The 16384-nt window shown below is 42.0% G+C and overlaps 1 protein-coding gene across 9 annotated transcripts in view; it reads right to left on the reverse strand.

The window, feature by feature from the left end:
- Positions 1 to 8352, reverse strand: part of FAM120B (family with sequence similarity 120B) — a 101908-nt gene extending 93556 nt beyond the window's left edge. For 4 of the 9 annotated variants that reach the window (XM_039532218.1, XM_039532219.1, XM_039532214.1 and 1 more), the window contains exons 1-2: positions 8266 to 8352; positions 1974 to 3021 (exon numbers count right to left, since the gene is read on the reverse strand). In XM_039532218.1, the coding sequence (XP_039388152.1) occupies positions 1974 to 2987 (1014 nt within the window). In that variant the 5' untranslated portion in view covers positions 2988 to 3021; positions 8266 to 8352. Of the gene's footprint in view, positions 1 to 1973; positions 3022 to 4604; positions 4652 to 6731; positions 6854 to 7604; positions 7809 to 7840; positions 8107 to 8265 lie in introns of those variants that run through there. The other 5 variants (XM_039532223.1, XM_039532215.1, XM_039532216.1 and 2 more) reach the window with 5 other exon arrangements.
- Between the last annotated feature and the right edge of the window lie 8032 nt (positions 8353 to 16384).

The following is a 16384-nucleotide window of genomic DNA, read 5'->3' on the forward strand; positions in this document are numbered from 1 at the left end:
AATTTTGTGAATTGCAAGTTTGGTTGCCACAATGTACCAGAAATCCATGATTTACAATACAGTGAAAAGTAAAAACACAAGCTGGGCTCCATACTAACCATGGATACAAGCGTAATTGACACTGCATCTTGAAAAATGTTTCTACTGTATATAAATAGGCAGACACAAGAGGTGCAAACTTTTCAAGACAAGCAGCATTGAGAGCCAATGTACACAAGGCTGGAATTGAGGTATATATGTGGACTTGTTTGCATTTAAGATAGCAGAGTTGTGTTCGTTCCAAAATGTGAGCACTTGTATTTGCTTTGTCAGTGTTTAAGCATGGAAAAACTAACCATCTATCTACAAATTAGACTGTAAGTTCTTTGGGGCAGGGACTTCTTTACTTAGGGTTTATAAAGAAACAAGTACAACAGGGCCACAATCTTAAGTGGAGCCAGGGGCGGCTCTATGTATTTTGCTGCCCCAAGCACGGCAGTCAGGCAGCCTTCGACAGCTTCCCTGCGGGAAGTCCGCTGGTAACGCAGATTCGGCAGCATGCCTGCGGGAGTTCTGCCGGTCCCATGCCTTTGGCGTGCCCACCGTTGAATTGCCACCGAAGCCGCAGGACCAGCGGACCTCTCGCAGGCATGCCAGCGAAGGCTGCCTGACTGCTGCCCTCACAGCGACCAGCAGACCACCCCCCCGCATCTTGCCGCCCCAGGCATGCGCTTGGTGCATTGGTGCTGCCCCTGAGTGGAGCATCCAGATATTATCATTTATTAACTGATTTTATTACACTACCTCATCATCTTAGGAAACTGCATCCTTTCAGATTAAAGATCAAACCGAGGTAATGACCATGATGACATCTCAAGGTCCCTTCTAGCCGTACACTTCTATGATTCATGATATGTTCCGTAAGAGAAGGGATGTTAACTCTGGTGTCCTGGCCATATTCCAACTTCGGGTATGTCTATATGTACAGCACTACAGCAGCACAGCTGTACCAATGCAGCTGCACCACTGCAGCGCATCTGGTGAAGACGCTCTATGCTGACCAGAGAGAGCTCTCCCACTGGCATAAAAAAAATCACCTCAGCAAGCGGTGGGAGAGCTTCTCCCACCAACATAGCGCTGTACACACGAATGCTTATGTCGGTGTAACTTATGTCGCTCAGAGGGATGGAATATTCACATCCCTGAGCAACATAAGTGTTGTTGACATAGGCTGTAGTGTAGACATAGCTCTAGATACTTACATTTTACCTACCTAAACTCCCTTCACACTTTCAATCAGAAACAATATTCTTCTTCATTTTGGCCTTACCACTCTAACAGGAGTGATTACAATCAATTATATGTGGATGTGTATCTTTAAACAGTTGCTACATTTTATCTGAGTGATGGCTGCATTTTAAAAGTGTACTAAGTGAATACTGTATAGTTTTTATTTCAGTTTGTAAGTGCTTTGGAATCTTTTGGGATGGAAATCATAATATAAATATAAAATATACTTTCAAATTATACTCAGAGATTTTTTTTTTAAGTTAACCAAGAGAGGTAGACAGAGAGATCCTATGTTCAAAGCCTATGGGCACCTAACAAAATTTGGCTCTTAAATTACATCCTACACACAATTTCTAAAAAGGCATTTTCTTGAAGTCTCAAAGTTTTCTCTTAATAAACTTTCATAGATTTAACAGTCATGTAAACAAAAAGTCTCACAAAATATATTAGAGAATTAAAAATCTCTGTGTTTCTGGTTACCAAAAAAGAGACTCGGTACATTCAAGGAAAAAGACTACTCCTAGCTTGATCTTGAAGTACCATTGCCTGTAAAACTCGCGACCATTTCAGGATCAGCCTTAGCATTCAGTAAGGAAAAAAATATTTTGCTCAGAAAAAAAAAGATATATTTGAGTTCATTCATTATCACATCAGTAAACGTTTACAGCAAAAGGGTGATGGCAAAGCTTTAAGAGATGAGATACCTGAAAGATCTCCTGATCTGGACATATGGCTGTTTCTTGCTTGAGAATTTGAGAATTTGATACAATGGGGGGAAGCCATGGAGACTGTTGGCCAGGCAAGAGATAGGACTCCACTCCCCTGTAAAGTAATTTCTTGTCTGATGCCAAAGGTAGCATTTCTTCCAAGTCTTTCAGGCTACCATATGAGCATGGAATTCTTGATATGTAGCTTGCTACAGCTAGAATTATGTTAGCCCTTTTGTCATAGCTCTGGCTCTTTGGAGGACATGAAGCTACACATTTCCGCCAGAAACCCTCCAAAATGTCTTCTGGAACTATATCATTCCCAAGCAGGCAAGCAAAAAGAGGGAGGTCTGTTATGTTGAGGCCCAGTGCATGACAGAGGTTCTCTCTAGAGTACATAACAGTGACCATCCTGTCCAAGCAGAGATTATTAATAGAAAAATAGGGAGAGGTGTTATAGATGAGGTAGTCGGTATCTTGTCCAAGAATTCCCATGCAATTATTTTGCAGCCCATAAGAGGCCACCTCATAGTCTGCTTCTTGCAATGAACATATTGTTTCTTGACCAAGAGACTTTAAGGCAAAGCGTGTAAAAGTTGCCAACCCTGAAGGAATAAAGAACATCCCTCTCCCTGGTTGTTGTCTATAGGACTTGAGGAACTGAAAGATTCTGGCTATTTCTTTGTTGTTCTTCAATCTTCGTTTGACCCATTCGTCTCTCTTCTTCTGCTCTATCACACCATCAAAGCAGAACACCAGCTTGATATCAACTGCCATAAAAGCTTTAATAAAATCCTGCAAATTAGCAAGGTACTCTTGCCACTGGCCACCACAGACCCAGGATTCTGGTGTGTACCAGTGTCGAATACAACCCATGGCATCTACCACAATTACAGGAGGGGAGTCAGGATGACTGATGTGATATTTTTCTGCCATTTCCTTCAGATTTACCATTGTACATGCATCAGGGCAAGCGTTTGCCACAAACCACTGCAAACCTTTAATGCCCATAGTTGCTCTTTTTAAGCCGAATTCTCTGAGCAATCTGAAAAAGGAAACAAAAAACAAAAATGTTCTAAACCACAATATTAAGAGAGAAGTAACGTTCAATGGTTAGACAAGGGAACTGGGAGTTCAATGAATGGGGTTCTGTTTCTAGTTTTGCTAATGATTCCTTGTGTTATCTTAGACCTTAACTCTCTAAACCTGTTTTTCCATCTCTAAACTGGGGGATAAAACCTATCCATCTTGTGATGCACTTTGTCTTCCATCTTTAGTTCTCACTATATCAGCACAAAACATTATAACTATGCTAAAAGTATTACTTTGAAAAATCAAGATGAACAAAGCTCAAATAAACAGATTTATTTTTAATACAAAAAACACAAAATCTACTTTAAAAATTCAGTGCGTTTGTTTACAGGGACTCAAATAGATATTGAGAGTAAAAAGTGTGTAACTTTTCCTTTGCCAAGGGGGTTTACAACATAGAGATTACTACCTTGACTTTCAGAGGCCCTCAGTACCCACAGCTCTAACTGAAGTCAGTGGAAACAGGGGCTCTACAACTATGAAAAGCAGCCCACAGCCTTGATCCAGCAATTGGATCCACACAGGCAAACCTCCATGCCTACTTGAAGCTTCAGTATAGTCAATGGTTCATCCTCATGAATCCAACTGCAAGACTGAGACCCATATTTCTGCATGCTGTTTTAGTTGCTTCAGTTGTATTTTGATTTTAAAATCGTATGCATTTTACTATCATGTATTTTCAAGACTCAAAAGCTAAATTTCAGAATACATTTAAATAATTATGTCCCTATTTATATGTAGTAAGTTTATAATAACTTGACTGTTAAAAGGATTAACACTTTAAAGTGGTCACTATAATGCGTGTTCATTTTGAATCAATTAATCTAAATGGAAAAAATATACATACTGACTACAATCTTAATACAAGAAAGGGATGAAATCAGATTTTTCTGTATTAAAAACTGCCAACAATAATAAAAATATGGATTCCCCCATCATTTTCTGTGTTTAAAAACATGCAAAGGAACCCAAGTTATATACTGTGAAAATAAGTATGGGAGAAGGGTTAAAATTAAAACCTACAACCACCTCCAATTTTGTTTATAGAAACCCCTGCTCATAGTAAATGATTTACATAGCTTTAATGACAGCTGTCTTTTTCTACTAATACAAAGGCTTTTTATTTCAAAGGATTTTCTACCGAAACCTGCTGGTGACAATACTGAATTTTTTATGCAGCAAGACAAGCTCATTTTTCTTTTTACTTTGACTTTATTCAAAGTTGTCCCCTCCTTTCTCACACAAACAGTGAGGAAATTCACTGCAGGTTTTAATTAAGCAAGTACAAGTATTCCTGTCTTTCACACTACTCATTTCTCACATTTTGACTTACAAACTACCTCAGGAGTGTTTAAAAAAAAAAAGAAGAAATTGAATACAAAAAGTAACATGAATTTACAACTCTGAAAGGTGCCTATGAGCCTTTCTTCCTCCTCAGAGTTGTAACATCCTTCACATGCAGTTTTCAAACACCCTCTTCAGTGTGAAGTGAGATTAAATGTTTAAAGCAATCTAGAACTACACTGTGGATATTACCTTTTGAAAAATAGAAATATTTATCCCCATCACTACCGCACAGGTATATAAAGTATAGTGTTGCTTTCCCAAGCACTTTTTCTAGGGCCATGTGGGTGTCCTTCAAATTCCAGCTGTTTGTCATAAAACAGAGCTTTTCACTCACAGCTGCACCTGTGATCACTAGAGGAGTTACACATCTCTTTAGTTTGCGTACTGGTGTATACAATTGCACCATAAAGAGTTCCTTAAAAGGAAGTTATCACATTTCCACAGAGACCCAGCAACAGTTGGACCTGTGAACTGAGAGAACCCCTCCATCACCCAGGTACTGTTGTTTGCAGTTACACCAAGTGATGTGGTGAGGTCTGCCCCTGGGTTTTTGAAAGGAACCCACGTGGTTTCTGCAGAAATGCACTGGGTCCAAGCAACAGTTTTAGCTATGAAGATCCAGGAAAAGGAGCCACTCTTTCCCCATCCAGGTGCTGAAGGAAGAAGCTGCACTAAATAATCTAGAAGCAGCATTGTCTAAAGGGGATGCAAATACTCTCCAGCCTTCATGGCTATATCAATATCTGAAATATTCTCTCACTTAACTAAGGCCAAGCTATACTAGGGACATTTTCAGCAAACTTCCCGCCATTGCCAGTACTAGTTCAGTAACAGCAATGCTGCGGAACCTAGCGTAGACAGACTGCTGGCTGCCATAAGTATTTTCAGCACTATCATTTAACCATACTCAGATGTAATCAACACAATGCTACTTTTTGCACATTAATTTTAGTGCTGGTGAAAGATAACAGACAGTATTGGAGGTTTAAGTCTTTTTAACCACAGAACAGCTACAGCCTGAGCAACAGCAGCAGTGCAAGCTTCCTGCATTGCCCCACCTCTCCAATGGGCCTTAGCCATGACCTGACAGACCACCTCTAAAAGGTGAGACAGTTCAGTCTCCAGGTGCATTCAGTCCTCAAACTCCCTGCTGAGACTGACAAGGCTACCAATTTGGGGTTGTCTACATCAGAGATTCTCAACCTTTTTCTTTCTGAGCCCCCCGCCCCAACATGCTATATAAACTCCAGGGCCCAGTGAGCGGGGGCGGGGGGAGAGAGACCCGCTGGGCTTCAGCCACCAAAACATGGGGCTCAACTGGGGGGAGGAGGGCCTTTAGTCAGGCAGGGCTGGGGGCTCCAGTCACCAGGGCTTCTGGCTCTGGATTTCAGCCCCATGGGAGGCAGTGAGGCTCAGAGCTTCTGGCTTTCAGTCCGGGGGAGGGGGATTCCGGGGCTTCAGCCCCACAGCTCTGGGCTCTAGCCCCACCAAGGCCCCAGAATTCTGGGCTTCAGCCCCATGGGGAGCATCAGAGCTCCAGGCTTCAGTCATGGGGCCTTGTACACCCCTGGTTGAGAACCGCTGGTCTACATAAACTTTGATCATGTTTGAACATAACTGTGAACAATAAAACAAGATATGATTATGACCATGACTAAGTCATCAGTGTAGACCAGGACAAATCATGCTCAGCTTCACATCAAACAACAGGATACTGAACCTGTTTTTTCCTGGGCTACCCTAATCACTAAATTATAGTCAAAATCTAACTCAATCATTTACAGTCATGTTTAAATGTAACGTTTTGCAATGTAGACAAAAAACATAGTGATAAATATGATTTTTTTTAGGATTCTGGGATCTGGGCTGAGACCACAAAATTATTTTATGTAGTTCAGATAGCTCTTGCTTTTAACTACTTTTTGAACATTAATGACCTAGGCTAACTTAGACTATAGAAACATTAATTTTGTGAGCCACTAGTCCCCCTAAAAAACAAGAAAACGGATCCTGATTCTGTCGGTTATTCAGGTTCATTAGCAGATTATTACACAAGCAGACCCACTGATTTCAAGACTATGTAACCTGAATAAATGTAGCAGAATTGGGCCACAAATGCTCTGTTCTAAAATTCTGGGTAGATTTCTAACAGCCTTTCCATCCTTAACAACAGAAAATAAATACACAATTATTATTTGTTTACATCTAACACAAAATAAAGCTAAACATTTATTTTTAACATTATTTCCTTGGGTAACTAACAAGTTAACGGCTAACAAAAATACAATTTTCAGCCTATCATGGTGTCCTGATTACCAAAATATCAGGAGTGTACATCTGCATGGAAGCTCTCCAAAAAGCCTGCCATTCAACAACTAATCACTGTGCTACTAGGTAGCAAAAATATTTAAAATAAGTATTTCCAGCCCGCATCAGACACCTCCATCCAAGACACACAGAATGAGGCCTTGTCTACACTATGGGCAATATGGCAGCTATGCCTCTATTGCATCACAGTATAGACTCTTCTTACAGTGACGGAAGGGGGGTTTCCACCACTGTAGGTCAGTGGTTCTGAACCAGGGGTATATGTGCCCCTGGAAGTTTGCAGAGGTCTTCCAGGGGATACATCAGCTCACCTAGATATTTGCCTGGTTTTACAACAAGCTACATAAAAAGCACCAAACTAAGTACAAACTAAAATTTCATATAGACAATTATTTGTTTATACTGTTCTATATACCACATTAGCAGTTCTCAAACTGTGGGCAAGTTTGTTTTAATACAGGTCAGTGTTAGACTCACTAGAGCCCAGGACATAAACCTGAAGCCTGAGCCTTGCTGCATGGGTCTGAAGCCAAAGCCCAAGTTTTTAAGTGAAGTGAGGTATGGAAGACAAATCAGACTCCTGAAAGGGATACAGTATGAGAACCACTGCTACAGGTAATCCAGGTCCCTGAGTGGTCTTCCAACAACCTAGCCACACTGACACCAGGGGTTAGGTTGGGATAGCTACAGCACTTGGGGGCATGAATCTGGAGTGACACACTTATGTCATCTACATTTTAAGTGCAGATCAGGCCTGAGGGAATAGGCAGCCAGTCTACACTCTCCTGCATATTGTGTGATCATTTACACTAGCAAAAAACAGGTGTAAACCATGACCACAGCAGAATGGTAATCACTTACACTCAGTTTGCACTTAGTTAATAACGACTCAGGTGCAGCAAAACAGAGACTCGGGCCCCAACTGTTTCTTGCTGTTCCCTGAACTCTGTGGGATCAGCAGTGCTTACACTGGCACTGGTTTCACTAAGGCGTGAGTCTGTACCTAGACAGTCTTGTTCCAGCTGAAGCCAAACCACGATGAACCCCTGAAATGAGAGTCTCCACACAGGGACCCACACCACTGTATCTAAACACACCTGTCGCCAAGCCCGCACGGCCCGGTACAGGCCTGTTCCTGGGGATGGTCCCGGGGCACAACTGCCGGGAAACACAGACCAGGTGGCGAGCGCTTCTCTGTCCCACCCCCCCGGGCTGCTCCCTGCGGGCGGGGCTGGCGGGCAGCCGGGGGCGGTGTGGAAGCGCTGCCTGCCCTCCCCGCGGCGAGGGCACAGGGGTGTGTGTGTGTGTGTGTGTGTGTGTGTGTTGGGGGGGGGCTGTCCTGGCTCTGGCTGGCCCCGGGGGCGGCGGGAGACCCCGCCAGGGACCGCTCTGCCCGCTCAAGGGGGTGGGGCCCTGCCCCCTATGGCTGCAGAACGGACTCTTCCGCCGGCTGTGGAGAGGCCCGCAGGGACAGGGGGGGTGGCAGGGCGGAGGAGGCGGGACACCTGCGCCCAGACCCTACCTAGCAACACACCGGCGACCCCGCCGCGCACCACCCTCGCTTCCGCTTCCGCTTCCGCCCAAAGGGCGGGACTGCGCACGCGCACTGCCCCCGCCGCGCAGCTTGCACGTGCCTCGCCGCTGATTGACAGAGGAAAGTGCGGCGGAGGAGCACGTGACTCTCCCACCAGCCGGACGCTCGGCCCCCGCCTCCCAGAGCCGCAGATAGTCAGGGCCCCGCGGACGCGGCGCGGGGACGGGCGAGGGCTCCCACACGCATGCGGAGAAACACCCAGACACACACTGTAAACTGCCAGGCACCTCCTCCCGCAGTGTAAATCCCAACTATTGCTATCGTGTGACACCACTATTTATGCATCTATAGCAGCGTTACACCTGGTGCTGTTCAGACATGCCAGAGCACCCTGCCCTGGGGAGCTTACGGTACATGGCAGTCTCTGTGTTATTTCATACACACATGGTACTCCGATACAGTATACCTCTTAGCTGTAATCTGTTACATCTCGCTATATCCTCCCCAGTGGTATATATACTGCGTGCCACGGTCTATTACCCCAGATCGGTACATTACCTTCTCGTGGTAACCCTAGCATAAAGATGTATTTTATTATTTTTCTGTTGTCCCGCTGTTATCCCCAACTGTACCCCCTAAATATGCCTTACTATTATCCCCAAATTATAAAACCCCAGTGTGCACGCCTCTCTTTTGAAAGGCAGCACTGTGTTTCAAAACAGGTCTTACTAGTGATCCTGTTTGCTTGCTCTGCCCCTCACATGTGTGGGGCAGAGGGAAGGGGTAACGTTATAAAAGATGTATTTGTTTTCTTGGACATTTTAGGATTTCAGAATTTCCTGACGTGAAAAGGACTTGCTTAAATATGCCTTCACCCTTTTCTAATACTTTAGGTTTTTTATTGGGGTCTCTTTCTCTATGTCCATTTATTGGACTTGGACTTTAAAAAAAGCGTTTCCTAGCAGCAGAATGCAGAAGGCCCATTCATATTACAATGGGCAGAGAGGAAAGAAAGAGCCTGGTTTGTTTAAACTGCTTCTGTCTTCATTCACAGCCTGATATCCATGCGTATTGTGCTGGCTACAATGGGACTAAAGGACTCATTGTGGTCGAAAACAAATCAAAATAGAATAAGAGATGATAAGATAAAAGAGTCATGCAACAAAATTGTTCAAAAAATCTAAGTCTTACATCTGAGATTTATGTTACCTTTTGGCTGCGTGGCCTATTGACCGATGTTTATAATAACCACTAGAGTTTAATAAACAAAGCGATACATGGGAACTTTATGTGCCATTTTTAAAGGCACTGAGTAGAAATAGTGGAGGTGTTGGTTGTTTTATTTAATAATTATTGTTTTGTGCTTGCATACATTTTACATATACGTTCCATATATCATTTGTTTCTATCAGGTTATTATCCTAGCAGTGGACCACACATAATATCATCGTTATAAAAATGCCAGGGCCCTCTCTGTGTGTGCAAACAGCATACTAACAGTGAAGCTCTCCTTTCTCAATCCACAAGATGCTCACATAACCTACTCCAACCCGTAGGCAACAGGTGGAAGCTTAAATAACTTCACATATTTTTCACGGGAGAAAGGACTTTGGGGAACCGATTTCAGGATTAGATCAGATGTTATTGCCAGTGAAAAATTAAACAGAGCAGTGCTCGAGGGAGTACAGATTAATATATTTAGTGACTCTGCATACACAAAGGCTTACCATTGTGGCCACGTCTGAATGCCTGTGAATAGGATGGAACATATGCAGCCTGTCACCGCAGGTGCCCACATCTGTTCTTCTCCAGGCAGATGCTCACAGAAAAGGGGAGAGCATTTCCAAAAGCTCCGATCCGCCCCGTCCAAACCCATCCTCTTTTCACAATCACCTTCTGCAAAGTAGTTGCTGTGTGCGTGTGTGTGTGAGAGAGAGACAGGTAGAGAGATCCACAAAGAAAATAAAAATAACCTCATGGAAACTGGAGGACGTTTTGAAAGGCCAAGTGCAAAGAAAACAAACCAACCAAAAAAACCCAAAGCATTAACAACCCCAAAGCATGATTACTTCCAGGATTTGAAACTACAGCGTAAACCTGGCTGTATTACCAGGCCATACGTATAACAGGAAAAGACTATTCTCAACCTCAGTATAGTATAGTATAGTATAGTATAGTATAGTATAGTATAGTATAGTATAGTATAGTAATAAATAAATAATGTATGAAGCTAATATTTGGAGTTTAAAATGTTAGGGCTTATGACAGTGAATAATTAAACTTGGAACATGGAAGAAGTCATTTTCCCTATAGTAGTGAGTGAACACAGATGACATTGTTACTAAAATTTGGGCTACAGTGATGGGAATATTTAGATCTACTCTCTGAAAATTCATAACCAGTGAATAAATCATATTTTTCTAGCACATATTGAAACTAACCAGGAGCCACAATCTCTGGATTTCTTCATGTGTCAAGTAGACAGATTAGATTGAAGTAAGTATGGGCTGGATTTTGCATTCTTTGCTCAAGCAAAAAACAAACAAACAAGAACAGAAGCTTTTCCTGACTTCCCCTCCATAGATCCAGCCACTGTGATAGAAGAAGAGAATGGTCTTAAATAACTAAAATGTCTAGAACCACATTCATGTACCTACTGAAGTCGATGCCACTGGACATTCAGTATCTGGTCCATAATCATGACCACTTTAGGATTTAACACATTCCGTGACTTCACACTGAAATCTATGGCAAATAAGTCATTGATAGGAATCCTAACTTTGCTCCTTTTATTCACGCAGAACTCCCTTTCAAGTGAATGAGAGTGTCGCATGAGTAAGGAGAGCAAGATTTGTTCCAGCACAGAGGTTATTTCTATCAGAATTTGTTAAGTAATGATCGTGCTCATGAAGTCAAATGCGGAGCTAAAATGGAAAGGAAAAATATAAATTAAATTATTTTAATGGTTTGAGTCCACCCAAAAATAGCGCTAAAGCGATTACATTTGTAATTACCAAGTGTTTCTTGTACACTACTTGAGCTATAGCTGGAGATTTTGATGCATACAGCTCGCCATTGGTATAATCAGAATAAAATGAGCCTATCCGCAGTTCTTCCAACAAGATGAAACCACTTCCATATTTTTTTATTTAAAGTAAACTTTAGAGAGTAAAATAGATGAGGTTTTTAGAGTCAATTAAAAAGAAGTAGGGAGGGGGAGGAGAAACGTTTAACCCTTTCCTCTTTCTTGTATTCTCAAGAAAGAAGAATTGGAGAACTATTTTAGAGTCTTTTACTTTGTCAAAACTCCCTATGATTTCCTGAGTAAGGACTGTAAAACTTGGGCCATTATTGATAAGTATTATAGGTCACATATAATGACGGAAGTTATCAAACTTGTTTGTAGAATCCTTTTACATAATGTCTAACCATTGACCTAGTCGTTTAAAAAATAAATCAAAATAAAAGGCGCTAAGCAAAAACAAAATAAAACAAACATCTAATGGAATTTCCAGAAAGAACCTGTGTCCATATTTGTCTTTCCCATCTATATTGAGTTATCCTTAACAACTAAAATTGTTACTAAAATTGCATAAAATACATGGACACAAAGGAAAATGTAAGAGATGTATTCTATAAGATCATGAGTGTTTTATATAATTATGTTGGGAAGCACATATAATATACACAGACGCCTTTGGGTACATTTTACATTTTATTTTTAATTTAGAAAGGCAATCTGACATCCAAGAACAATGATGAGACTCTGGAGTTTAGCCTTAGAAGATGTTGAATGTGCAGCTATGCGCTCTGTGTGTGTGTGTGGGGGGGGAGAGAGAGAGAGAGAGAGAGAGATGTTCGGAGCTGGTCACACTGGCTTCTCTTTTGGGGGATCGATGCAATCTGTTGGTGGGGGAGATGGGCCAGTCTATTGTCGTGCCTTTTTGTGTATGTTTGGTTTTGTTCCTTCTATGGCCCGGAGGTATGTGTAATCCTGAGCACACCACATTTGCTAAATTTGCCCTAAGGAACCGGCAGATGTTCCCCTGGCAGACATCGGCACGCGACTGACCTCAACCCTTGCAAGAATATTCAACCAATAATCCTTGCCATTTTGAAATAACAGCAACAGCGCGCACACACACACACACACACAGACACACGCACAAAGAATAGTCACCAACTTTCCTCATCACAGTTTCCCACAACCAAAATAGAGTCGGACACAAGCCAACAACCAGACAGAGCCAAGGAAAAAGGTTTTCCCCCATGTTCAGTCAGTAAAACATATATAGGGGCCACTTTCGGATTTTCACAGGAAAGGGCTGAAGAGCAGCTGGCTGCAGTAATCTGATCTGGAGACAAAGGAATGCCCCGTCGGTTCTAGGATCACAGGTAAACACACAACCTTTGTTATGAAAATGAGGGGCTAGGATAGGGCTAGAGCAGATGATTTGCGATTTGAAAAGGGGGGATGGGGGAGGAGGGGGAGAAGCCACCGAGCTGCTTATCTATCATCTGGCCTCTCTGTGTGCCAGCTGAGCCACGCGACTGCCCTTTCTTATTCTAATCTGCACATGCCTTTGCAACTTTCTACAAACCTTCATGCTAAACTTCTTAATCCCCCTCACACATAAAAACATGCGAATATCCAACAGAAAATACAGAGCAATCATATTACCCCCATAATTGTTTTATTGTAATACATTCCCTTCTTCTTCTTCTTCTTCTCCTCTCCCCCCCCCCCTATTTTTTACACAGGACTGGGTTACAGGAAAAGCTTACATTGCGTAACACTCAGGGGGAAAACAATATTTTCCCACACCAGCGCTTGTGTGGAGGCGGCTGAGTTTCAGATCAGATCAGAAAAGTGTAGAAGGATAGATATAATACTCATTACGTCCTGATTACAATATCAGAAAAGGCACCATCGAACTGCGTTGAGGCCAGTGTTTTACGTGGGACTATTTTCAATCACATCCACTTACCCTTATCTCCGTTGCCATTAAGTATGAAGACGATCTTATGTTGTATTGCATCTGCTTCACCGCATCTAACCATTCTGGACCTTCAGATGCATTATAAATATACTTGGATGTTAAATATTTATGTGTATTAGCATGTCAGCTGATATGTAGTATACATATCATCTACACACACTTAGGTAAATAATATATACCCAATTAAAATAGTATACCCAACCAGCTTCACATAACTACACACATACACGTATGCATGAATATGTCGACATGCACCATATGGCTATGCGTTATACATTTCTAGAAAAATACAAGCCAATAGCGGGTGAATAAGCAGTATCCTGTAGAAACTGATGCGTGTTACTAAGCCTAATTAATAGACACCATGCAATGACTACGTCTATAATCTGGCATGGTTATAAATAAAAGATTATTTGACTGATTGGAAGTTTCCAGCTTTGTTGTTCTGTGGTTGGGCTGTAATTCTTTCAAGGGAAGAGGGAGCCTGTCATTACAGGATGCTATAAATTAAAATATACAGTATTCAGTCTGCCTGAGACAATGCAAGATTTCAGCTCTAGAGAATTGTTTAACTATAAGGCTCAACCTTTTAGTCCTACATGTTTAAACCGCGTAAATGTATTCTGTTCTCTACCTTATTGAACTCGTTTTCTAATACGTCATTCGAAAAAGCAAGATGCCTACAGGAGATTCTCATGAATTACCAAAATCCCATTCGCAGGGAAATTTTCCCTTCCATCCCCATTGCCAATGTCTGGGATGTCTTCCGCTCCTTAATGAGCCCGACTTTGTACTGTATATTTGCTGAGTTATCAAAAAGTATTTAAAAGCGGGTTTCACCATTTTCTTAACGAGGAAGGTGAGGATTTATTACCTCCCTCCAACCTCAGGACTTTGGCTGCTGTGGCCATGCCACCGATAGTCTGTTTAACATACTTCAACGTAAGCTGCCTCTGCATTTGGGGGGCTCTGGTTTGGGTATGTAAGTGTGAGAGTATAGAGACATGCAGTTGGGAGTGAAAAAACGCCATTTGGTTAGGAGCAGATGGCTGGCTAGGGGGTTGATCGCGTCTAAAGGCGTGTCATCCCCTTCAGCTCGAATCCCTAAGGGCTCCCCTTGTCTTTAAATTCAATGAAAATTAAAGTGCAGAGAAAGGATGAATAGTTAGACCTCGAGTCCCTCCTTTGTTCGTCCCAGCTACTGGTGGGCAGGAGTTAAACTACAACAGCCTCCTATAGAAACACTTAAGTTAAACAGTCTCCCCGTTAGCCCAGCATCTGAAAGGGGGGGGGGGAGCAAAAAAGGAGCTTTCTGCTTGATTTCCCCAACACAGAATCGCGTGGCATAAATTAAGTTGGAAAAGAATAAGTGCATTGGGCAGGATTCTGATGGATTTTACGACGCCTTTCAGTTACGCTTTGCAGCAGTAATCGAGAAATCTGTGCCACGTCAATTTAACAAATACTTGATACTGAAGGGTGATGTTAAAGATTTGGGGCAAGTTTTTTTTTTTGTAGGTTTAAGCCCTTGCGCGTGTAACTTTTTATTTACAGTTTTTTAAACAGCGGTGCAAATGAAAGAACTTTCTATCTCTCCCAGATTAAAAGATTTGTGGTGATATATCACTTCTAACCTCAGTCTACAGACGACCTCAACTTTAAACATATTTTCTCCTCCCACGTGCCCAGAAAACCTATATGAACCAGATTTGCTTTCCTAGGGAAAAGAGGCTGCAGCAAAGTTTCAGAAGCAGTGGCAAGCCATTAAAAAAGATGTTGACGCTAGGTGGCAAGAGTAATTTACAAGTTAAATCTAGCGCTGCTCCTCAATGTCTTCTGTTAACATATCCACATGTTCCTTACTTAAAGGAAGTGAAAGTGTAGGTGGATTTTTACTCTTTAGGCATGAACATGCTTAATGGCTCCGATCCGGCCGTCTTTACTCAGGCAAAATTCCCACTGGTGTTAATAAGAGACTGCAGGATGAGATCCTACGTTTAAAACTGGTTATCCCAGAAGTACCTGTAGTTTAAAAGCAAACATTCCTGTGCACGTAAGATTTTATTGGGGGGGATATTTGGGTATAAATTATACTTTTGACCAAAGTTATATTTAAACAAAGGAGATTTAAAAGGTGAAAGGTTGCGACTATTTTGATACTTGTTTAAAAGACACAGATACTTGGAAAGTTTTGGTGCCAGCAGAGGGAAAAAAGGCTATGCTGCACTGGGAAGTATACAGTTACAGTCGTGTAATAGCCAGGATGTGCTAGGCTGAATGCATTCATTAGTGATTTTCTTTTAATTGGTATTAACCAGTGATTTTACTTTAAGAAGTGTTTGAGAATTTTTTCCAGGGCATTGTAAGATAATTTGTGATCAAGACATCTGCTTCAATGAAAGTCACATTTTGCCATGCAAATGCACGTTTCAACCCAATAAAGTAGCCATAATAAGGCTTTTAGCACGGCATACCTACAGTGAGGTTATTGTAGCCAAATCCTCTCCTTTGCACACAAGCTTAATCTGTGCTGAAATGCTGTGTTACAATTAAAATGACATTTACACAGACAGTTACACCTTGCATCCTAATGAATCCGCCTGCGCCTATCTAGGTGCTTGAAAAGGGCCCAAAACAAAGTGAAAACCCATCTCCAAGTTATATCCCAAAGTCGCCTGCAAACTTTTTATCTTACACTTTCAGCCATAATTAAGAAATTTCGCAGTGAGAGGCCCTCCCCCCACCAGTAAACTCCTGGCATTGTTTTTAAAATCGAAACAAAAGTTCTAGTGTCCGATGGACGTGTAAAAAGAATAAAAAGTTGGCTGTTGGTGTAAAGTTGTTGTTGTTTTTTTTTAATGGGAGGTGTGTGCTGGACGGGATTTCTTTAAAAAAAATGTGCGGACATTGTTGTAGAGGCAGTAGCGTGCGCCGAGGGGAGCTCTTTCTCTCCCTTGCATTGTGCAGGGAGCAGGTGCTGTCTACATTACCATACAGCTGAGAGCACAAAGAGCCAACTGATTCAGCCCTCACACAATAACAAACTGCCTTAATGACAGCCACGCGAACGACACACACCAAACTCACTTTTTACTAAGCTGAAGGAG

The sequence above is a fragment of the Mauremys reevesii genome, linkage group 3, assembly GCF_016161935.1.
Source record: "Mauremys reevesii isolate NIE-2019 linkage group 3, ASM1616193v1, whole genome shotgun sequence".
Classification (NCBI taxonomy): domain Eukaryota; kingdom Metazoa; phylum Chordata; order Testudines; family Geoemydidae; genus Mauremys; species Mauremys reevesii.